Source organism: Sceloporus occidentalis, unplaced genomic scaffold (genome assembly GCF_023333645.1).
Source record: "Sceloporus occidentalis isolate IW3139 unplaced genomic scaffold, rSceOcc1.0.p SCAF_7, whole genome shotgun sequence".
Taxonomy (NCBI): domain Eukaryota; kingdom Metazoa; phylum Chordata; class Lepidosauria; order Squamata; family Phrynosomatidae; genus Sceloporus; species Sceloporus occidentalis.
Window position 1 is genome coordinate 17,771,414 of NW_028316987.1, and position 18,423 is coordinate 17,789,836.

The following is an 18,423-nucleotide window of genomic DNA, read 5'->3' on the forward strand; positions in this document are numbered from 1 at the left end:
AAAAAGTCTTTTGATTAAAAAAATATTTTTGAAGTAATGTTTTAATGCTTTTCCCTTTACTTTTCATGTGGATTGCAGAAGCACTTATAACACATCATCAGCATTATTATTTTATTTATTTAGAGTCCACCTTTCTCCCAATAATGGGACTAAAGGCGGCTAACAACATTTTAAAACAATACAGATTAAAAACAAAATAAAAATTAAACTATATACAGACCCTTAAACTTGAAACTTCAAAATCAGCACCACACAACATTAAACACACAATTTCACCAGTTTGTAAAGGTTTAGTGGTAGAGAGATGTTTTAACCTGCTTTCGGAAGGAGAGCAAGGATGAAGCCAGACAGATTCCTGGGTAGAGCAGATGGTAAAAGAGTTAGGCTTTAGGAATAACATAATTTGAAATAAGTATTTTGTATGGAGAGTATGTCAGTCCTAAATACTGAGATATCCTTTAGAATTCTGACATTATTGATTTTGCCCTTTGCTAACTTTGCAGGTCTATGCTGAAAAAGTGTAGGTTTAGTAATACTGATCTGGAAGTTTAAATATATCTACCAGTTGTTCCATAGCCATGTTTTGTGCCTTAACCTAGATGGCATTCCAGTAGCCAACCATTTTTGTTATTCTACCATGTAAATTCTCGTCTGTAAGTGACCATCAAGCACAAATCAATAGTGGTGAGTGATACACCTATGTTCTTAATCTTGCAGACCTCAGCAGCATCCCAACGAATAAGCCCATGTTCCACACTGACCAGCAGTACTGCTTCACCACCTGCTAGTAGTCCTTGCTCCACCCTCCCTCAAACTAGTACCAAGGATGTAATAGCAAAGGATGGCACTTATGGAGCTGTCACAAGTCCCACTTCTACTCTTGAAAGCAGAGACAGCGGCATCATAGGTAAGTCATGTTCTGGACAGCAACTGTGTATTTTAGAATCCTGTTGTGCTAAAAGATTACTATGTGAAGTTGGGATTCACACATTTTAGAAAATTTGTAACTTTTGTCAGACCTTTCTTTTACCCAGTGTGCCTATTTTCCTGAGGGATCAGGCTTTATTTGCTTATTTATCTATTGCAGCTTTATTTCACCTTTCTATTTGAAGATGATTAAAGCAGCTACCAATATACAGGGCACCCTTCCCTTACGCGGGGGATCTGTTCCGGACCCCCTCCCCCACGTAAGAGAAGTTTTGTGAATGCTCGAGCCCCATTTAAAACAATGGGGCTTGTGCATGTGGCGGCGGCATAGCATGCACGTGTGGACACATGTGCCATTGTCTTTTATGGTGAGCGGCTTTCAGTATAAGCTGAAAGCCGTGTAAAGCGCGCCGGTGTATGATGCAGGCGCACCGTAAAACGAAACAAACATGAGACAAGTATAATTTACAATGAGTAAAGAACAAATCCAATTAAAAGCAGAGCAGCAGATAAAGTCCCAAAGCCAGTTAAGTTTTAAGATGCCTGTAGAATATCACATATAGCAATGAAAAATTGTGGAACAATGTGTCAAAGAGAACTCTAGATGGGAGTGGGAAACTCCTTCTTCCTTCAGCCATGCCTCTGAAAAAACACTTCTTCAGAACATAGCATCCTTCTCATGGGACATTGAATCCCTGATAACAAAAGGAACCTTTCAGGCTGCTGGGTTGAAACAGTGGGAAAGCTCCCCCACACACACTTGAAAAAGAAAATAAACTCCTTAGCGCTTTGTCTCTAAAGGTAAGTCAGCGTTCTGCTTGGAAGTTTTTTCTGATGTTGTCCACCTCTATAGTCATCAATGTCTCCCTGTTCACTGGAAGCAAATAGGCTTGTGGCCAGAGTGGAGAGTATTTAGCCTGAATGTTAGTAGCTCACCCGAAAGATTCTGTGCCTTTGGCCAAAGCTGTGTTCAGGTATAAATAGGCTTTGACTGAATAAGTAATCAGTGCTATTGATTACAGCCCATTTCTTTTTGAAAATAACTGGCAACAACAAATTCATATGCGATGATGATGATGATGATGATGATGATGATGATGATTAACTTTATTTATAAAGCGCCGTAAGTCTACATGGCGCTATACAAAACCAAGTAAAATCAAGAATATAAAAGCCTGCCTATGGCATACAATCTAAAAGTTAAAGCAACAAATTAAAAACATCATACGAAACAAGTTAAAACAGCAATATCCACTGTTAAGTCAAGCATCTGAACAACCAGAACACAATCACAAACTCCCTGGGAACGCTTCCCTAAACAATATGGTCTTTAATTCGGCTTTGAATTAGGTATTGTTTCAGCTCAATACCTTTTAAGAGGTGGTTAAAAGAAAATTATGCACAGTTGGAACCATTCAGTATGCTTCTGACTTAGTATTATTTACTAGATTCATGTCTTCTATGTTTTCTGATGAGTTCTATTAATTCTGGAAGTCAGAATTAATGCTGGGACATATGTATGGTCTCTCTTTGCTGATCTTGAAGGGATTTAAAAGGTTTAGTTATTGCAGTCTGCTTTTGGTTGATTTTACTGTACAGGTTTTTAATTGAGGTTCTATCTAGGACTGCTGCTATCTCATTTATTATTGTATTGATAAATTATTACATGTGTATTTTTCTATATGATTTAATCTATATTTTAAAATATGATGTGATGTAATTTGTAGTGAAGGTTTTACTTCAAAAAGCCAACTGTAAATATATTCAGTGAATAAAATAAAGAAATTTTGTCTGTTGTGTTATCTTGTAGTTGGAATACAAACTAGCAAACAAGGAGGAAGCTCAGAACTAAATCCTTTGTGGCATCCTCACACAGCTGTCTCCAGCTCCTTATTCTACTTTTTGGATTTCAACTGGAATCAAAATGGCTTTCATTTAGTTCTATACTGTGGAAGCATAGGATTCAGTATCTTTCTCTTGGTGTGCACTTTTATGGGTCTTTGATTTTTCATTTCAAAATAACAGTTTCCTGATTCATACATACTGGTGAAGTGACAGAAATTAAACTGCCATTTTCCAATGATGTGGTGTAGAAATATAGCAGCTATTGGACTTGCATTTCTTTATAAGAAAGTTCTGTGTTGTTTCCAGTTTGATTGCCTGTTTATTTACCCAGTATTATAAAAATGATTTTGATAAATTGATTAGTTTTAAACCTCTCTTCTATTCTTCAACTTCTATTCTAAAAGATAATCCATTTTTTTAAAAATAACTCCCCACCACTACCATCTTATGCTATTTGTGATCATAAAACTCCTGGGGCAATCATGAGTCGTGACAGATCAAGTCCGTCTCTGCAATTGCATAAATAGATTATGACGTTTAATGAATCTTAAAGGATCCCCAGTTCTCTTTCAGCAGGGGCTTAAATTTTGGATGGAAATTACACCATTATTCAAAAAGCAAATGAGTTATGAACTCAAAGCAAGAATGGAACACAAATCCTGGGAATAGAGTAAGTTCCAAAGGTCCAGGCCACTCCAGTATAATTATCTCTCTCAGGTTGCTGACTGCAGAATTAGGTTTGACACCACTTTAACTGTCATGGCTCTATCCCATGGAATCCTAGGATTTGTAGTTTACTGTAGCACCAGAGCTCTCTAACAGAGATGGCTAAATAGCTCACAAAACTTTACCACAGTTTATCTAATAAATGTCACATTTTAAATCCTGTAGCACTGCACAGCACAATCGCCATGGGGTGAACAAGAGTCCCTCAAAGCCACTCTGAAGCCATCCTTGGCAGATATGAGCAAAATCACTGTAAAACACTCCCAGTCTCCAGAGCTGATCCAATATCATGATAAATGGTATCAAAAGCTGCTGAGAGATCCAGGAGGATCAGCAGTGTAGCACTTCTCCTGTCTTTCCCCAGAAGTACAATCAAGACTGTCTTAGTACCATACTCTGATCTGAAACCTGACTAAAATGGGTGTAGATAATCCGTTTCCTCGAAGAACATCAGAAGTTGCACAGCCTCCACACACTGAAGCACCTTACCCGAATGTAGGATATTAGTGATAGGGTGGTAATTATCACAAGGAGGTCCTTTTTAGGAGAGAGTGCATTACAGCCTCTTACAAGGCAGCAGCCACTTCCCCCTGATGGAGTGAGCCATTTACTGCCCCTTGGACTCACTCATTCAATCCATGTCTGCTAGATCTTAAGAGCCACAATGGTCAAGGATCAAAACTACATGTGGTTTTTCTTGATGAAAGTCAAGGATGAGGACCCAGGTTAACTCAGTGTAAGGGAAATAGAGACCCATATGGATATGGACTAGTGATTGGACTTGAGAAACTGAAGCACTGAAATGTAGAATGGAGTGATTCAAGTGTTTTATCCAAATAATAATAATAATAATTGTATCCCGCCCCTCTGAGAACAATCGAGGTGGCTAACAAAGTTAAAAATACAGCCCATATAAAATCCCTGGTGCCCTCCCCTCCTTAAAAAAGTATTAAATCCAATGCAGAATTTAAAAACAAACAAACAAACAACAAACATACAAGTTAAAAACTGACCAGAAGGTCAACAACATCACTCAGCAAACAATCAATGGGAGCGGCAGTATCTTATTCCCAGACGTTTTTCTGAGGCTGGGTTCTCTATTCTGGGAAGGTCTGCCAGAAGAGATCCGTCTTAACAGCCTTTTTAAAGCTGTCTAAGGATGTAAGTAGACGGATCTCATCCGGCAGGCCATTCCACAGTCTGGGGCGATGATGGAAAATGCCCTCTGGGAGGTAGCCAAGAGCCTAGATTTTTGTGGCTGAAGTAGGCCTCTCCTAGAGGAGCGGAGTACGCGGGGAGGATTGTAGGGGAGAAGGAGGTCCCGAAGATAGTTTGGACCCAAGCCATTTAGGGCTTTAAATCAGGGTGCAATAACTGAAACTTATTCCAAGAAATAAGGGAATTCTTTTGTCTTAAATAAGGGAGAAATAGAAATTAATCCTGTTAGTAAAACTGCCATAGCCCATTGAACTGTGTCGTGCCTGTCCAGTGCCACTGGGTTGAATCCAAATGAGGTATACAAGATGCCATAATTGGCATCTAAGAATACTGTATTTGGTTGTCCAAGACTGAGAAGCGCAGACCTTGTAAATATAAATACACACGCACACACATACAACAGCCAACCAAGGACAACGTCTCATGAAGTGGATCTAATGTCATCTGAAGTTTGTTAATCTTTGTTATTGTTGTTACTGCATGCATTCAAGTTGTTTCTGATTTATGGAGATCCTAAGGCAAATCTATCATGGAGGTTTTTTTTGGCAAGGTTTTCTTGGAGGGGGTTTGCCTTTTCCTTCCTCTGAGGCTGGGAAAATGTGACTTGCCCAATATCATCCAGTGAGTTTCTGTGGCTAAGCAGGGATTCAATCCCTGGTCTCCAGACCCCTTGAAGAAAGCAGTCCCTCAAGACAGCAAGACTCATAATAGTACAGATAGCCAATGGCCTGTTACAGAGTGCCAAAATAAAGCTGCTTCGGGTCTCTTTGGAGGTATGCTGTTTAAATGATGCATGCATCCGAAGAATCCGGAAGCTGCACCAAAGCTGCATTCCAGTGCTTAGGAATGGAGTGTGGCTTTGGTGCGACCTCCGGACTCTTAGGAGTCATGCATCATTTAAACAGCATACCTCCAAAGAGACCTGAAGCAGCTTGATTTTGGCAGTCTGTAACAGGCCATGACCAATAAAATCCTCAAAAGAAATCTATTGCAAAACAGTTAATTTTTAAATATGCCAGGACAATGTTGACCATACTACTTCGCTTCAGTTCCAGTCAGAGTGTTGTTAAAGTACTATCTTGTATAACTATACTGAAGAGATTGGGAGCAGGTTATGAGATCATGTGTATAGCCTGTTCTGTATGTAATGTGATTCTTGCTCTGAAAGTTATTCCAAATGCTTTCATGTGTATGACTATAATTGTTCTGCAGTCGATAGTGTTAGTGCCTTTTCCCCTTATGCCTCTGATTGTCAGAGAAGGAGAGTGGGTGAAAGACGTGATGGGTAGAAAAAGGCTTACAATTTAACAACTAGTACATGAAGAGAAGCACTCTTTACATGTTGATGGTTACAATATGGAGTAGTTGAAATACTGTCCCAGTTTATTCCCAGAACTTTGGTTTTGTGGTGAAGCTTAACACAATAGTAGCCAAGGGAAATGCTTGCCTTGCTAAGAAGGAAATATGTTATATATATATTTCTTGATGAAAGTCAAGGATGAGGACCCAGGTTAACTCTGTGTCAGGGAAATAGAGACCCATATGGGCTAGTGATTGGAGTTGAGAAACTGAAGCACTGAATTTCCCTCAAAATTCAAAAATAGGTTGGTTTGATTCAGTCCAACCTATGAGTGAAACTGGAGTGCATCATGTCCCACTGACACCATTGGGGTAGGTCCAGATGTACTGTAAGTATGTGCGATTAGACTGTGCCAGCAAACTTCCTCACATTACCCTTACCAGAGCCCCTTGAAAATGCTGCACAGAGAGTCATGGGATCCTGCTGGGACAAAAGCAGAGGCTCCTTCTGTGACTGTAATATTTCCATCGATGGGAAACAAACTCTGAATCCAATCTTTTAAGGACATGATGTCATTCAATCCCATCTTAAAATGTTTCCCCTTCTCTCACATCACCAAAAATTCAATTCTTCCTCCCATTAACCTTTCTATTTACCTCCAAATCCCCACTTTGTACCTTCACCCACTTACTGACTGCTGGCTCTAACAGGAGTGACAGCAGTTACATGTCTCTTTCACCACACCTTGCTCAGCTGCCTGGTACATTGCTATTAATTGGTGTGGATGTAAGTGCCAGTGAAAACATAAGGCATTTGAAGGGGCACTGCCTTCTCCTTTCACCAGGAGTAAAACCAACCAGATAAGTACAGGAAGAAAGGGAGCTCAGAATATCATATGAATGAGAGAAAGATAATTGGAAGTTCAGTGGCAGAGCTGAATTCTTGTTATGTTTAAATACAGACTTGAGCTGAAAGTGAAGTCACCTGCAGAAGAATTATGGTGAAAAAATACTCATCTCATATTTAAGATACAGTCAGCCCTTCCCTTACACAGGGATCCATTCCGGACTCCCCTGCGTAAGGGAAGTACCATGTATGCTTGAGTTCCATTGAAAACAATGGGGCTCATGCATGTGGTGCGGGATGGCACATGCACCATGGGCATGTGTGCCATTGCTTCTTTTGGTGTGCAGTTTCAGTGTGAGATGAAAGTTGTGTATGGCACACCTGCGTATGGGTACAATGGATTATGAGCCCCTAGGTTTTATGTTTTCAAGCCAGGAAATACATAAAATATCACTAGTGAAATGCTTACATAGAATAAATCTATAGCAAGTGATTTTGCCCTGTTTGGATTGTAGCTAAATGAAGAAAATGTGTGGGTGATACTTATTACCTTTATGAATAAAACATATGCATTAATGATGAAAGAGAGGTTGTATGATGGTTTCACTATTAGATTCTGGAAGACCGGAATCCCTGCTCAGACATGGAAACCAACTAAGTGACCTTGGGCAAGTCGCATTTTGTCGGCTTTAGAGGATGTCAGTGGCAAACATCCTCTGAATAAATCTTGCCAAGAAAACAATATGATAGGATTGTCATAGGTTAGAGTCATCTTGAAGGCAACAACAACAAAAAATTTAGTGATGAGCTCCTATATTCAGTATTTCCCCCCCAGTTAAGACAGGCTGTTAAGGGTTGTTTTGAATGCTGTCTCTTGTAAGCTGCAGTTAAACTGTTGTTATAAAAAGAGATCCACCTAAACATTAGGAGAAATTTCCTGACAGTAAGAACTGTTTGACAGTACAACACACTCCCTCGGAAAGTGGTGGACTCCTTCCTTGGAGGTCTTTAAACAGAGGCTGGATGGCCATCTTTTGGGGGGTGCTTTGATTGTGAGTTTCTGCATGGCAAGGGGTTGGACTGGATGGCCTTTGTGGTCTCTTCCAACTCTATGATTCTATGATTTTATTATTCTGTGTGTACAATCTACTGTAGACTTTAGGATTTTCAGAATAGGGATAATGTTAAAAGCAACAATGATCCAAATCCACTATTATCTGTATGGCCTTTGTTTCTCTCATGTTTCCTTGAATACAAGGGCTGCTGTTGTACTCCTCAGATTACAACTATGAATTTGTGGTTTAACATGTTCCATTGTACCAAAGCCTGCTTTTATATAGCAGAGTAACTGCTGTGTTCCATATTCCATAAATGTTTAAATGTATAATTTGTTTTGCAATATGGCAACAAGTGTAGACCTTTTCTAGATACAGCAGATTTTAATCTGGATACTGTCCCCATAATTTGTGCCTGAATGTTTTGAGGTATTGAGACAAAATAGCCACTGCACCTATTGCCTTGCTGCTATAATAATAATAATAATAATAATAATAATTATTATTATTATTATTATTATTCATTCTGTCACCAGAAATCTAAATTTTCCCACAGCACACAGAAAGGGAGGATGGGAGTTTTAAATCCTGACAAATCTAAACTTCATCTGTGAAGTCATGTATACATTAACCGCTTTCTTTATTGTTGTCTTTTTCTATTTGGTACAGCAACACTGACAAGTTATTCTGAAAATATGGATCGTGCTAAGTATGGAGGGGAAAGCAGTAAAGAATTAGGATCTGGAGGAAACCTGAAACCTTGGCAGTCTCAAAAATCCAGCATAGACTCTTGTTTATATCGAGTGGATGAAAACATGACAGCCTCTACGTACAGTCTAAATAAGATCCCTGAAAGGAACCTAGAGACAGTTTTATCCCAGTCAGTACAATCCATTCCACTTTACCTTATGCCACGGCCAAACTCTGTAGCAGGTAAGAAATAGTTTTTTTGTGTTAAGCTATAGTTAGTGCTAAACCCATAACAACATCTTGCCATTTTACATTTAAATGTTTCAAATGCATAAAGCTACTATCTAAACTAGCAACTTACATATAATGCTCAAGTCTTTTTCTTTCTTTATGGTCCATGAATCCCCTTGTCACAACCTCAGTTTTTAATTGTTCTTGCATGAAATTTCTGAAGAACCATGCAGAACATAAACTCTGTTGATGACTGTGTCAGAACTATATGCACAATGCTGCTTGGGTGTTTAGTTTACCACTCATTATTTTCCGTAATCATAAGAACTTCCAGATGTGCTAAAGATAAAGAATGATATGTGCGCATAGTAACCAAGGTAGGAAGTGAGAATCCAAAATAGGATTTCTTCAAAAAACAGTTTGAAGTATGTAAATCCTAATCCACTATCCCTATCACTGTTTCAGAAGACAACTTTTATCTATCCTGACTGTAATTTATCTTGTATTGAAAATTAGTCAGTGCTAAATTAAGGAGCCATGCAACAGAAGAACCTCTCATTGTATATAACTGTACTAATGTACATTAGTGACATTGTGGAAACTCATGTTTACTTAGTAATTTGCTGAGCATATGAAACTGTATGAATCATTCCCCCCCTAGTTTTTCTACAGCATAGAATACAAAATAAGATTCTGTACAGAGGAGTAAAAGAGATAACAATGATTTCTTCCCACATGATCCATGTCAAACTACAGTAATTGCAACAGTCACAGGGGCATCATGAAGAAGTTACTTATTGTAACCTGAAGACGTCATGAGAGTAGGTAACAAAAAGATAACAAACCTGTAATAAAGGTATTTGCATATTCTGTAAGAGGGTTCAGAAGCTTTCAGATCTTAGACAAACTTTATAGGCTTCATAGCTAGTCCCCTCCTCCCCAGTAATCACCAATTTTGTCTCTTGGGCCTTAACATTTCAATTTGGGGAGCTTCTCTGTAGGTTTCTTAGCTGAATTTAATGTCTAGGTTTTGGCAGAAAACAGATGTTATTTTAAATTAACACAATAGTTAATTTAAAATTCTCTTTGAAATACCATTTCCAGGTTACACAGTGAGAAGAGATCTGATCACCAATTTGCATTGCAAAGACTTATGTAGTAATTAATTAGCTGAAATCCAAGTTAAACTCAATTTCCTTTTTTTCCTGAAGTTCTCATTTAAAAAAAAAGCATTACTGTGATTATGTGTTACATAGAAACTAAATTCTAGGGTAGGGCATGGAAGCATATAATTTAGAAACCTTGCTGAAAACGGGCAGTCCTAGACATGGCCTGTTGTTGCAGTTAGTTACAATGAGTGAAATGAGACATTTATCCCAGCAGCTCTCTACCAACCTCAGTGAGATCCTAGGCCAAAAGGGATTGCCTTATATAGATGTGGCCCACCTTCAGTCTTTTCCCTGTAACTTTGTTTTATACCCTTTGTCCTCATTTTCTTCCTGTTTATTTTTAGCAACGTTTCTAAGAGTTTTCTCTCTGAAGAAGCTTTGAGACATAGTTCTTTTGTGACTGCTATGCCCCAAAAGGCATGAGTGCTTTTACATGCCTCAATTTTTAAAAAATTTAAGTGAGCAACAAGAATCTTATTGCTGACTAGATATTCCTTTGCAACACAAATATAAAATGAAGAATAGAAGCTCAGTAAATAATTTTCTTTGTGGCAAACTGTACTGATACCAGCAAGGTACAAGAGCAGTTCTTTAGAATTCACTCAACTGAATGAGAGTCAAGAAGAGGAAATCTGGATGAGCAAATGTGCAGATTAGGAGGAGTGAAACAGCATGAGCAAAGAACAGGGAAAAGGTGCTTGATCAGTGGGAAGCAGTTTAGCAGAGTCACCTGTGAAAATTGTAGCCCCTTATAGATGAAAGACCTGTCTTCTAATAGTAAAGCACCATGCATATTAATTGTGTTACATAAATAAATAACAATGATCATTCCCCCAAATAATGTCGGGTATAAAGAAGGCTCTGGCATGGAATATCCTTAGGAGAACAAGAATGTTTCTCTCTATTTTTGGTGTATTCTCTCAATATTCTCCCCATTTCCTGTAAAGCAAAACTATTCACACAAAAACAATTTTTAATACAAATATGTATACAGGTTGTATCTCTCTTATCTGTAATGCTTGGAACCAGTGGTGTTTGGGATTTCAGATTTTTGGGGATTTTGAAATATTTGCATATGCATAATGAGATATCTTGGAAGTGGTACCCAAGTCTATGAAATTCATTTCTTCTTCATGGTCTCTGAGTCGCACATATGGGTTTCATTGTGCTTGCACAGAACATATTCAGAACCTACTGACATAGCTAGGCCTGAATTTTTGGCAGTAATCCTGTCTATCTATCCATCCATCCATCTATCTATCTATCCCCATCTGTTTGTCTCAGTTTCTTTTCATCTGCCATGTGAGTAGCATCTAGGAACTTCATTAGATTTTGGTTTTAACTGTGGTGTTGTTTTCGACAGTTTTCTTCACCTTTAGACCCTTCTGGTCTATTCTAACTATGTTTCTATGATTCTGTTGCTCTAAGGAAGCTTTCTTGCAGTTATGTAGTCAGATTTACATTTTCTGTTAAGCTAATAAGCAATTAATTAATTTTTAGATAAACTTAATTTTATCTTAATGATAAAAATACTAGTGAAGAGGTTTGATGAGCTCAGTTCAGTGAACACAGCTCACCTGTGTGTTTACACATTTGCAAATAACTGATTTCCACCACTGTTCTTGCATGTTTAGTCTGGAAAAAGTCTTGCTGTACAGGGACCATATCATATAGCCATTTAAGCTGCCTAGAACACCTTGTTCAGGAAGATGTTCAGAAAGATAAACTGAAGTAAGACAAGCTTGTAACTTGAAGTAGGACAAGCACATAACCATCTGGGTTGTCTGTATGCAGCCCAAATACATATTCGGTTATGACTTGAAAAATAATGGTAAACCACAAATCAAATATGGAATGAATATTATGTGTGTGTTTACTCTCACATAGTAAAATGTGATTGATGTATCTCCCCCCCCCCCCCATTGACAGCCACTAGCTCAGCCCACTTAGAAGATCTGGCTTATCTAGATGAGCAGCGGCATGCTCCCCTACGAACATCTCTACGGATGCCTCGGCAGAGCATGGCTGGTGCTCGCACACAACAGGACTTGAGAGGTATGAGTGATGTTCTTATGTTGTATAGAGGGGTCTCTGCCACCTAATAACCCCTCATTCTTTCTATAATGTCTTCAGACAAACCACAGGTTTTTACATATGAAAAATTGTTCTTCCACAGTGAAGTTGTACTTCGAAGAGTAAGCAGCAGCAATCTCCTTACCATTGGTGCCTAATATATAGTCACAAGAAATGTTTATAAGGAGGAATCTAGTGTTATCTCTGCTAGTCCCAGCTTTCCTGTTTTTATTGGAATGGTTTATTTAAGCTATCCAAAACATTCCCAAATAATGCTTTTAAAGTTTAAATTTAAATTTACATCTGATGTCAGATTGATCGGCTGTTTACCAACAGCTAGGATAGTGAAATGGATCCACCCAGAGACAAATGTAGGGGCCTATGTATACTCTTGTATTTTTCAAGTATGCAGAACAATATTTCTTTGAAAAAAATAAAAAATTAAAATTAAAAGAACCTTTCATCAGTAGAAGGCAAGTTGCAAAAATGTAGTACCTTTCTCTATATACATTTGAAAGCTCTCACTGTGACTAAAGCAAGACAGTCCATGAAAACATATGCTTAATAAAAGTTTTTTGTCTTTAAGATGCCACTAAACTCTTTCTCGTTTTTGCGGCAACAGAGTAATATGATTATCCCCTCTGGAAACTTAACATTGTGGAATCGCTAAAATATGTATTCTTTATTCCTTTCCAGTACGCTTTGCACCTTACAGACCTCCTGATATCTCTTTGAAACCACTGCTTTTTGAGGTGCCTAGCATCACCACAGAATCTGTATTTGTTGGCCGGGATTGGGTGTTCCAAGAAATTGATGTACAGTTACAGAGTGCTGATGCCAGTGTGAACAGAGGAGTGGTCATTGTTGGAAATATTGGTTTTGGCAAGACAGCAATCATCTCCAGACTGGTTGCACTGAGCTGTCATGGCACACGTATGAGACAGATTGCCTCGGACAGCCCCCATGCATCCCCAAAACGTGAGTGGGGAGATGTACTACTTGGAGTTACCTATTGTGTTTTAATAGAGATTATATATTACTTGAGAATAGCATGTTCCTTTGTTCATTATGCTGCTTTATTAATTCCTCACAGGAACTCAAGGCAGTCAACTACTGCTTATGACTAGATTCTGTTGTGCAGAAAAAATAATGTTTTTTTGAGTTTAAATGAGGATACTGTGCAAATATCTGCAAAATATTTTTAGTGATCATCCCAGAATTATAGAGCTCATTGTTTAATAATCTGATACAACTCAAGTTTCATAGTCAAGTGCAAACTAGATTCTCTAGCCAGAAGTACATGGGCTGCTATTTCGTTATATTTGTCCATCAGAGGTTTCAGGATGATACAAACATAGCAGTGTATTCGTTATATGCATTGCTTAATGTTCATCTTCCCCCTCCCCTATGTATGTATGTGGTTTTAATTTCCCACCAGTTACTTTTGACTCATACTAATATCATATAAAGGGAATTTGTCTCTCTTTTTGATGCCTAGATATGGTTTCGTCACCCATTATCATTTCAGATCTGGGTTTATGTATCTTCTTTATTTTTAAGAAATCTGTCAAAGCTCTGTGTTTGTAAGGTGCTATGGAACATGTAAAAGTCTGCATATTTTTCTCTGGAACAGGATTAGAGCTGATGAAATAGGGCATGAAGAATTTTTTTTCTATTTCAAAGTATAATTTCATGTGCTACTTTCATAATTCTTATTTTTAGCCCCCGCCCCCCACCAGCAGCTTTTGGATCTAGAGACCATGTTAAGATCTTCTCTCCCCTCACCTGAACTTAGCTACACTGAACACTGCATCCTTAAAAACACCAGTTAAGCCCTTGTTGTATTCTGTCAGGATCAAAATCTTAAAAAAAACCCAAAACCATTCATGTCTACTGAAAGCATTGCACCTCATATAAGACATTGTTGGAATATTTTGGAAGGGACTTAACAATGGTGGTTCCCATATCTGTCCTCCCCTCTTTCTGCATTGCAGATGTTGATGCAAACAGAGAGCTTCCCCTCAACCAACCGCCTTCTGCTCACTCCTCCATCACCAGTGGAAGCTGCCCAGGAACTCCAGAAATGCGTAGGCGTCAGGAAGAGGCTATGCGGAGGCTTGCTGCCCAGGTATATATATGTTTTCTTTTAATGTTTAATGTTCATTATCAATTTTGGATATTTTTTCTCAAAACATGAATCTGAATGCAGGAAGCCAAAGGCTTTCAAGAAGTTGTTGGTATACGTCAAGTGTTTGTACAAATAATAAGGAATTATATTTCAAACTGGGAATACTGGAATCCATGTTCCCTGTTATAAGATTACAGAAATATTATGTCAGCTAGGTCCCAGGATGATTTCTTTACTACTGTCAAATAGGAAGGCTTTCTTGCAAGGTGAAACCAGCAAACATTTCCTTTTTGTTTTTTTCAAGCAATGAAATCATTCTATGAAGTCACTACCAATTTAAATTGACCACTGTTTGCTTTTCTGGAAAGAAAAATAATTAAAATTATATTACTACAGCAAATTCTAATCCCTAAACTGTTTTAAAAACAAAATTGAACCTTGATGTAATTTTAAATTATTCAGTGCAAATACATGAGTACAGGGATGGAATAAATCTCTCCATGGTGAGCTGAGATGAATCTCTGTTCCTGCTAAGATCTTGTGAACAGAAGCTCCCAGAATATTTCCACTTACCTATTCTGTTACTCTCTGTTATGAGGACCGTTGGGATTCTTTCAACTAACACCTTCAGGTGTTTTGGCTCTCTTCCACACTAGACAATTATTATAGTACTTTGATCCCACTTTAACTCATATGTTTGCATATTGTGGAATCCTGGGATTGCTATGTCATTATATTTAATGGGACTTGAGCATCCACAGATTTTGTTATCCACAGGGGCCTTGGAACCAAACCCCAGTGTACAGTATAACAAGAGTCCACTGTACTAAGATTGTGCCACCTTCTACATACAAGAATGATAACCATTTATAAATCAGTCCATACTGTTACTTATATGTATGCTCAGATCTTTTATCCATTTTCTCAGAAAGGGACAAGGGATTCTCCCCCAGACACTAGTCTAGATGTAAAAGCCATTGTTGTAAATGAAATGGAAATAAGTTCTAAATCTAAAGACATCTCCTTTTTTAGGCTTTCACTCTCAGAAAAGATCTAGCATCATATAAAGCCCTACGTTGCTCCAGTCTTGAAACTCAACTAACCTATCTGGAGTGCAAAGAAAAGGAGGGGGAGGAGGAGGAGAAAGGGTTTGATGGTTGAAGAATCAGGAACTAGAATGTTTCCATCTTTTCCCAAATTGTCAGGGTGGTCTGCTGTAAAGGGTTTTCATTTCCCTTAATCAATTTATGTATAATTTTAGAAAATATTAGATTGATTTCCACAGAGATTTCATTCTTGCTCTCTAGATTCACCCATTTATTAGAAGTGTCTTGCCTCATGATTTGAGTTAGCGGGCTTAATTGGAAAGCAATAAATTAAACTTCAATATCCAGGACCACAACTCCTCTGTTATTAGATGCAATCTGTATGGGATGTTTGTCAACCGAGGCCTTTTGTTATTAAACATAAAATTATTAATTATGAATGCCAGAGTTTAAATTTGGAAAGGGCAACAAAGAGGTACGGTTTGGAAAATCAAAAGGAGGCATAGTTTGCAAACATTTTTTCAATAACAGTTTCTGCCCAGCATTAGAACTTTCAGTGACAAAGCTTTGTCTTTCATTCATTTAGTAACCATGTCATAATTTTGGGATATAAACTGAGGTATTTTCTTAGTAATTATGATCACCGGATATGTGAATCCTGAAGAATGCAGCTGCAGATTAGTTTTTGCCAATTCTGTTGTTGCAGAGTATTAATGCACATCATCTAAGGCAGGCATAAGTATTGAAGGCATCCATAGTTGCTTTTAGTTCTGAGAAGGAATATTATTATTTTTGAGAAATATTAATATACTGTCACCCTAAAGGCTTATTTTCCGTTAGTCCATTAATTGTAGTTGGCTATTTTGTATAGTTGGCTATTTTGTATAGAGTCAGCAATTGTTTGGCTGCCGGAGTAAATAATAATGGTGATTGAAAGTATCCCTGCTTAATATCCTGCTGTAATCAGATAAAGGATGAGTCCATCTTGTTTACATGTATGAGGGCTTCTGCATGTCCATATACAGTGTGCCCTTGGCTTACGCGGAGGATCCGTTCTGGACCTCCCCCCCACGTAAGCCAAATACTGTATATGCTTGAGCCCCATTCACTTGAATGGGGCTCATGCATGCGGCAGTGCGGCGGCACACCCCTTGCACCCCACACACTCCTGCATGGCTCTACGCAGGTTTGAGCATATGCTCAAACCCGCGTATAGCATGCCTGCGTATGACGTGCGCTCACTGTAGTTTCCTCAAAGTTTGTAGAAGATTTTCGCCAAAATTCATTTCTGTAAGTACTCCAAAAATATGCCCCATTCCACCCTATCAAACACCTTCAGATCATCCAAAGACAATAATGTAAGTGATGAATTTGACAAGGTGGAGTGGTGCATCACACTGACCACATTTCAAATGGCAACGGAAAGTTTGCAGCCTGATATGAACCCAGTTTAATCAAATTCAGTATATTTTGTGATAAAACTCCTGCTACCAAAAATGGAAGTTAAATTTTTTACATCCTGATTCAAAGAGCTAGAAAAGGAGGATGTCTGGTCACCTTGGCTGTTCAGCTAGAGCAGTGATTCGCAAAGTGGGCAGTACCGCCCCCTTGGGGTGGCGAAAAGATCCAGGGGGGTGCTGAGGGAAAAGAGGGCAGCAAAGTCACCCACAGTCAAAATATTGCTGTGAAAGAAAGACAAAGGGAACCAGTGGCTTTTAAGGTTATGGTGTGGATGAGGGTTGCATGAAACCTCTCTTTTCAGGGTTCTTTAAAACCACCCCGCAACCTTGTTGACTGCTTTGTGTGGTGGTGTCTCCTGCTCTTCACTTGCCCGCATGAGCTTATTTGCATTGCACCATTTTGGGACAAACTGACTGATGGGAGCAACAAGTTAGAGCATGTGGTGGCAGAGGAAAAGCAGCAGCAAAAAGGAAACTTTCTTAATTGGGACCCTGTTTAAGCTTTGTGAACTTTGCCAGGCCTTGGCTGGCAGGTTAGAGCTATGTTGCTGCTCCTGCTTTCTTTCATCGGCAGAGAGAAGAGGTAGAAGAAGAAGTTATGTTAGTGGAGGGGGTCAATTTGAAGTTGTGTGGGGAAGACACAATTCTGGAGAAGGAGGAGGGGATTCTTTGAAAGATTCCTTCCCCCCTGTCTCGGATAAAGAGTCCTTCCTCAGCAGGGAGAAAAGTGGAAAGCGGCTGCTCCCCTCTGGAGTCCTTTGTCACCAAGGAGAAACTTCTCTCTTTGTACCTAGTCACCTTGGGAGCAAAATTATATGGATCAACTAAACCAAGCAGTCAAGCAGTGACCAAGAAGTCTTAAATACACACGAGGCTTTTCTGCAAGGTCAGCATTGGCAAGAGGCTTCTCATTTGCTACTCAGCCAGCTACTCAAACCCAGAGTGACTGGGTGCAATGGGAGCAGCAACTGAGCATCCAGTCAAGCAGCAAACAAGAAGCTTCTCACTTGTGCCAGACTTTGCTGCAAGGCCAGCATGGAAGAGAGGTTTCTAGGTTGCTGCTTGACTGGTTTCTTGGTTGCTGCTCCCAGGACGATGGCGTACAAAGGGATCAACAACGTAGGTTGTTTGTTTTGGATTTGCAGTAGAACAGTAGACCTAATGTCAAGAAATGGGACTGGGGGGTGGGTGGGTTCTATGGGTGTCATCCAAGAGGAAAATGGGTGGTAGGCCGAAAAAGTTGGGGGAACACTGGCCTAGAGTATGTCACTTGTGGGCAGTCTTCTATTGTTGTGGGGATAGGGAAAATTCTTGAAATACATCAACTAGCTGGTGAAGTGCCATAATATATACCTTTATTATACAAATCAACTAAATGTGGAACCAATTCAGTACAGAAAAGTCTATTAAAATCCCTAGAAAACCTAGTTCTAAGAATTTACTGGACTTTAGTTATTGGACTGCAGATTTAATGTCATCTTCCATTATAGGCTTACTCAAAAGAGGATTGTGGAGGGTAGTGAGTTTCTTAAAGTCCAGTGATTGAATAAATTAATTAAAGTTTATTTCACTTACGTGATTCAAAAATAGATAATTTAGAATAGAATTCCTGACATTATGAATAATTTATTTTGAGAAGGTTTTAATCGGTCTTTGCTCTGTAGTAACAGATGAAACTATTTTCATTTCTTCTTTTCTCTTCATGGCCC

At 38.8% G+C, this 18,423-nt stretch overlaps 1 protein-coding gene across 6 annotated transcripts in view; it reads left to right on the forward strand.

Moving 5' to 3' along the window:
- TANC2 (tetratricopeptide repeat, ankyrin repeat and coiled-coil containing 2) overlaps positions 1 to 18,423 on the forward strand; it is a 248,381-nt gene that overhangs the window by 183,002 nt on the left and 46,956 nt on the right. For all 6 annotated transcript variants that reach the window (XM_089532213.1, XM_089532214.1, XM_089532215.1 and 3 more), the window contains 5 exons: positions 718 to 907; positions 8,587 to 8,850; positions 11,937 to 12,062; positions 12,777 to 13,058; positions 14,075 to 14,208. In XM_089532213.1, the coding sequence (XP_089388339.1) occupies positions 718 to 907; positions 8,587 to 8,850; positions 11,937 to 12,062; positions 12,777 to 13,058; positions 14,075 to 14,208 (996 nt within the window). The remainder of the gene's footprint in view (positions 1 to 717; positions 908 to 8,586; positions 8,851 to 11,936; positions 12,063 to 12,776; positions 13,059 to 14,074; positions 14,209 to 18,423) is intronic.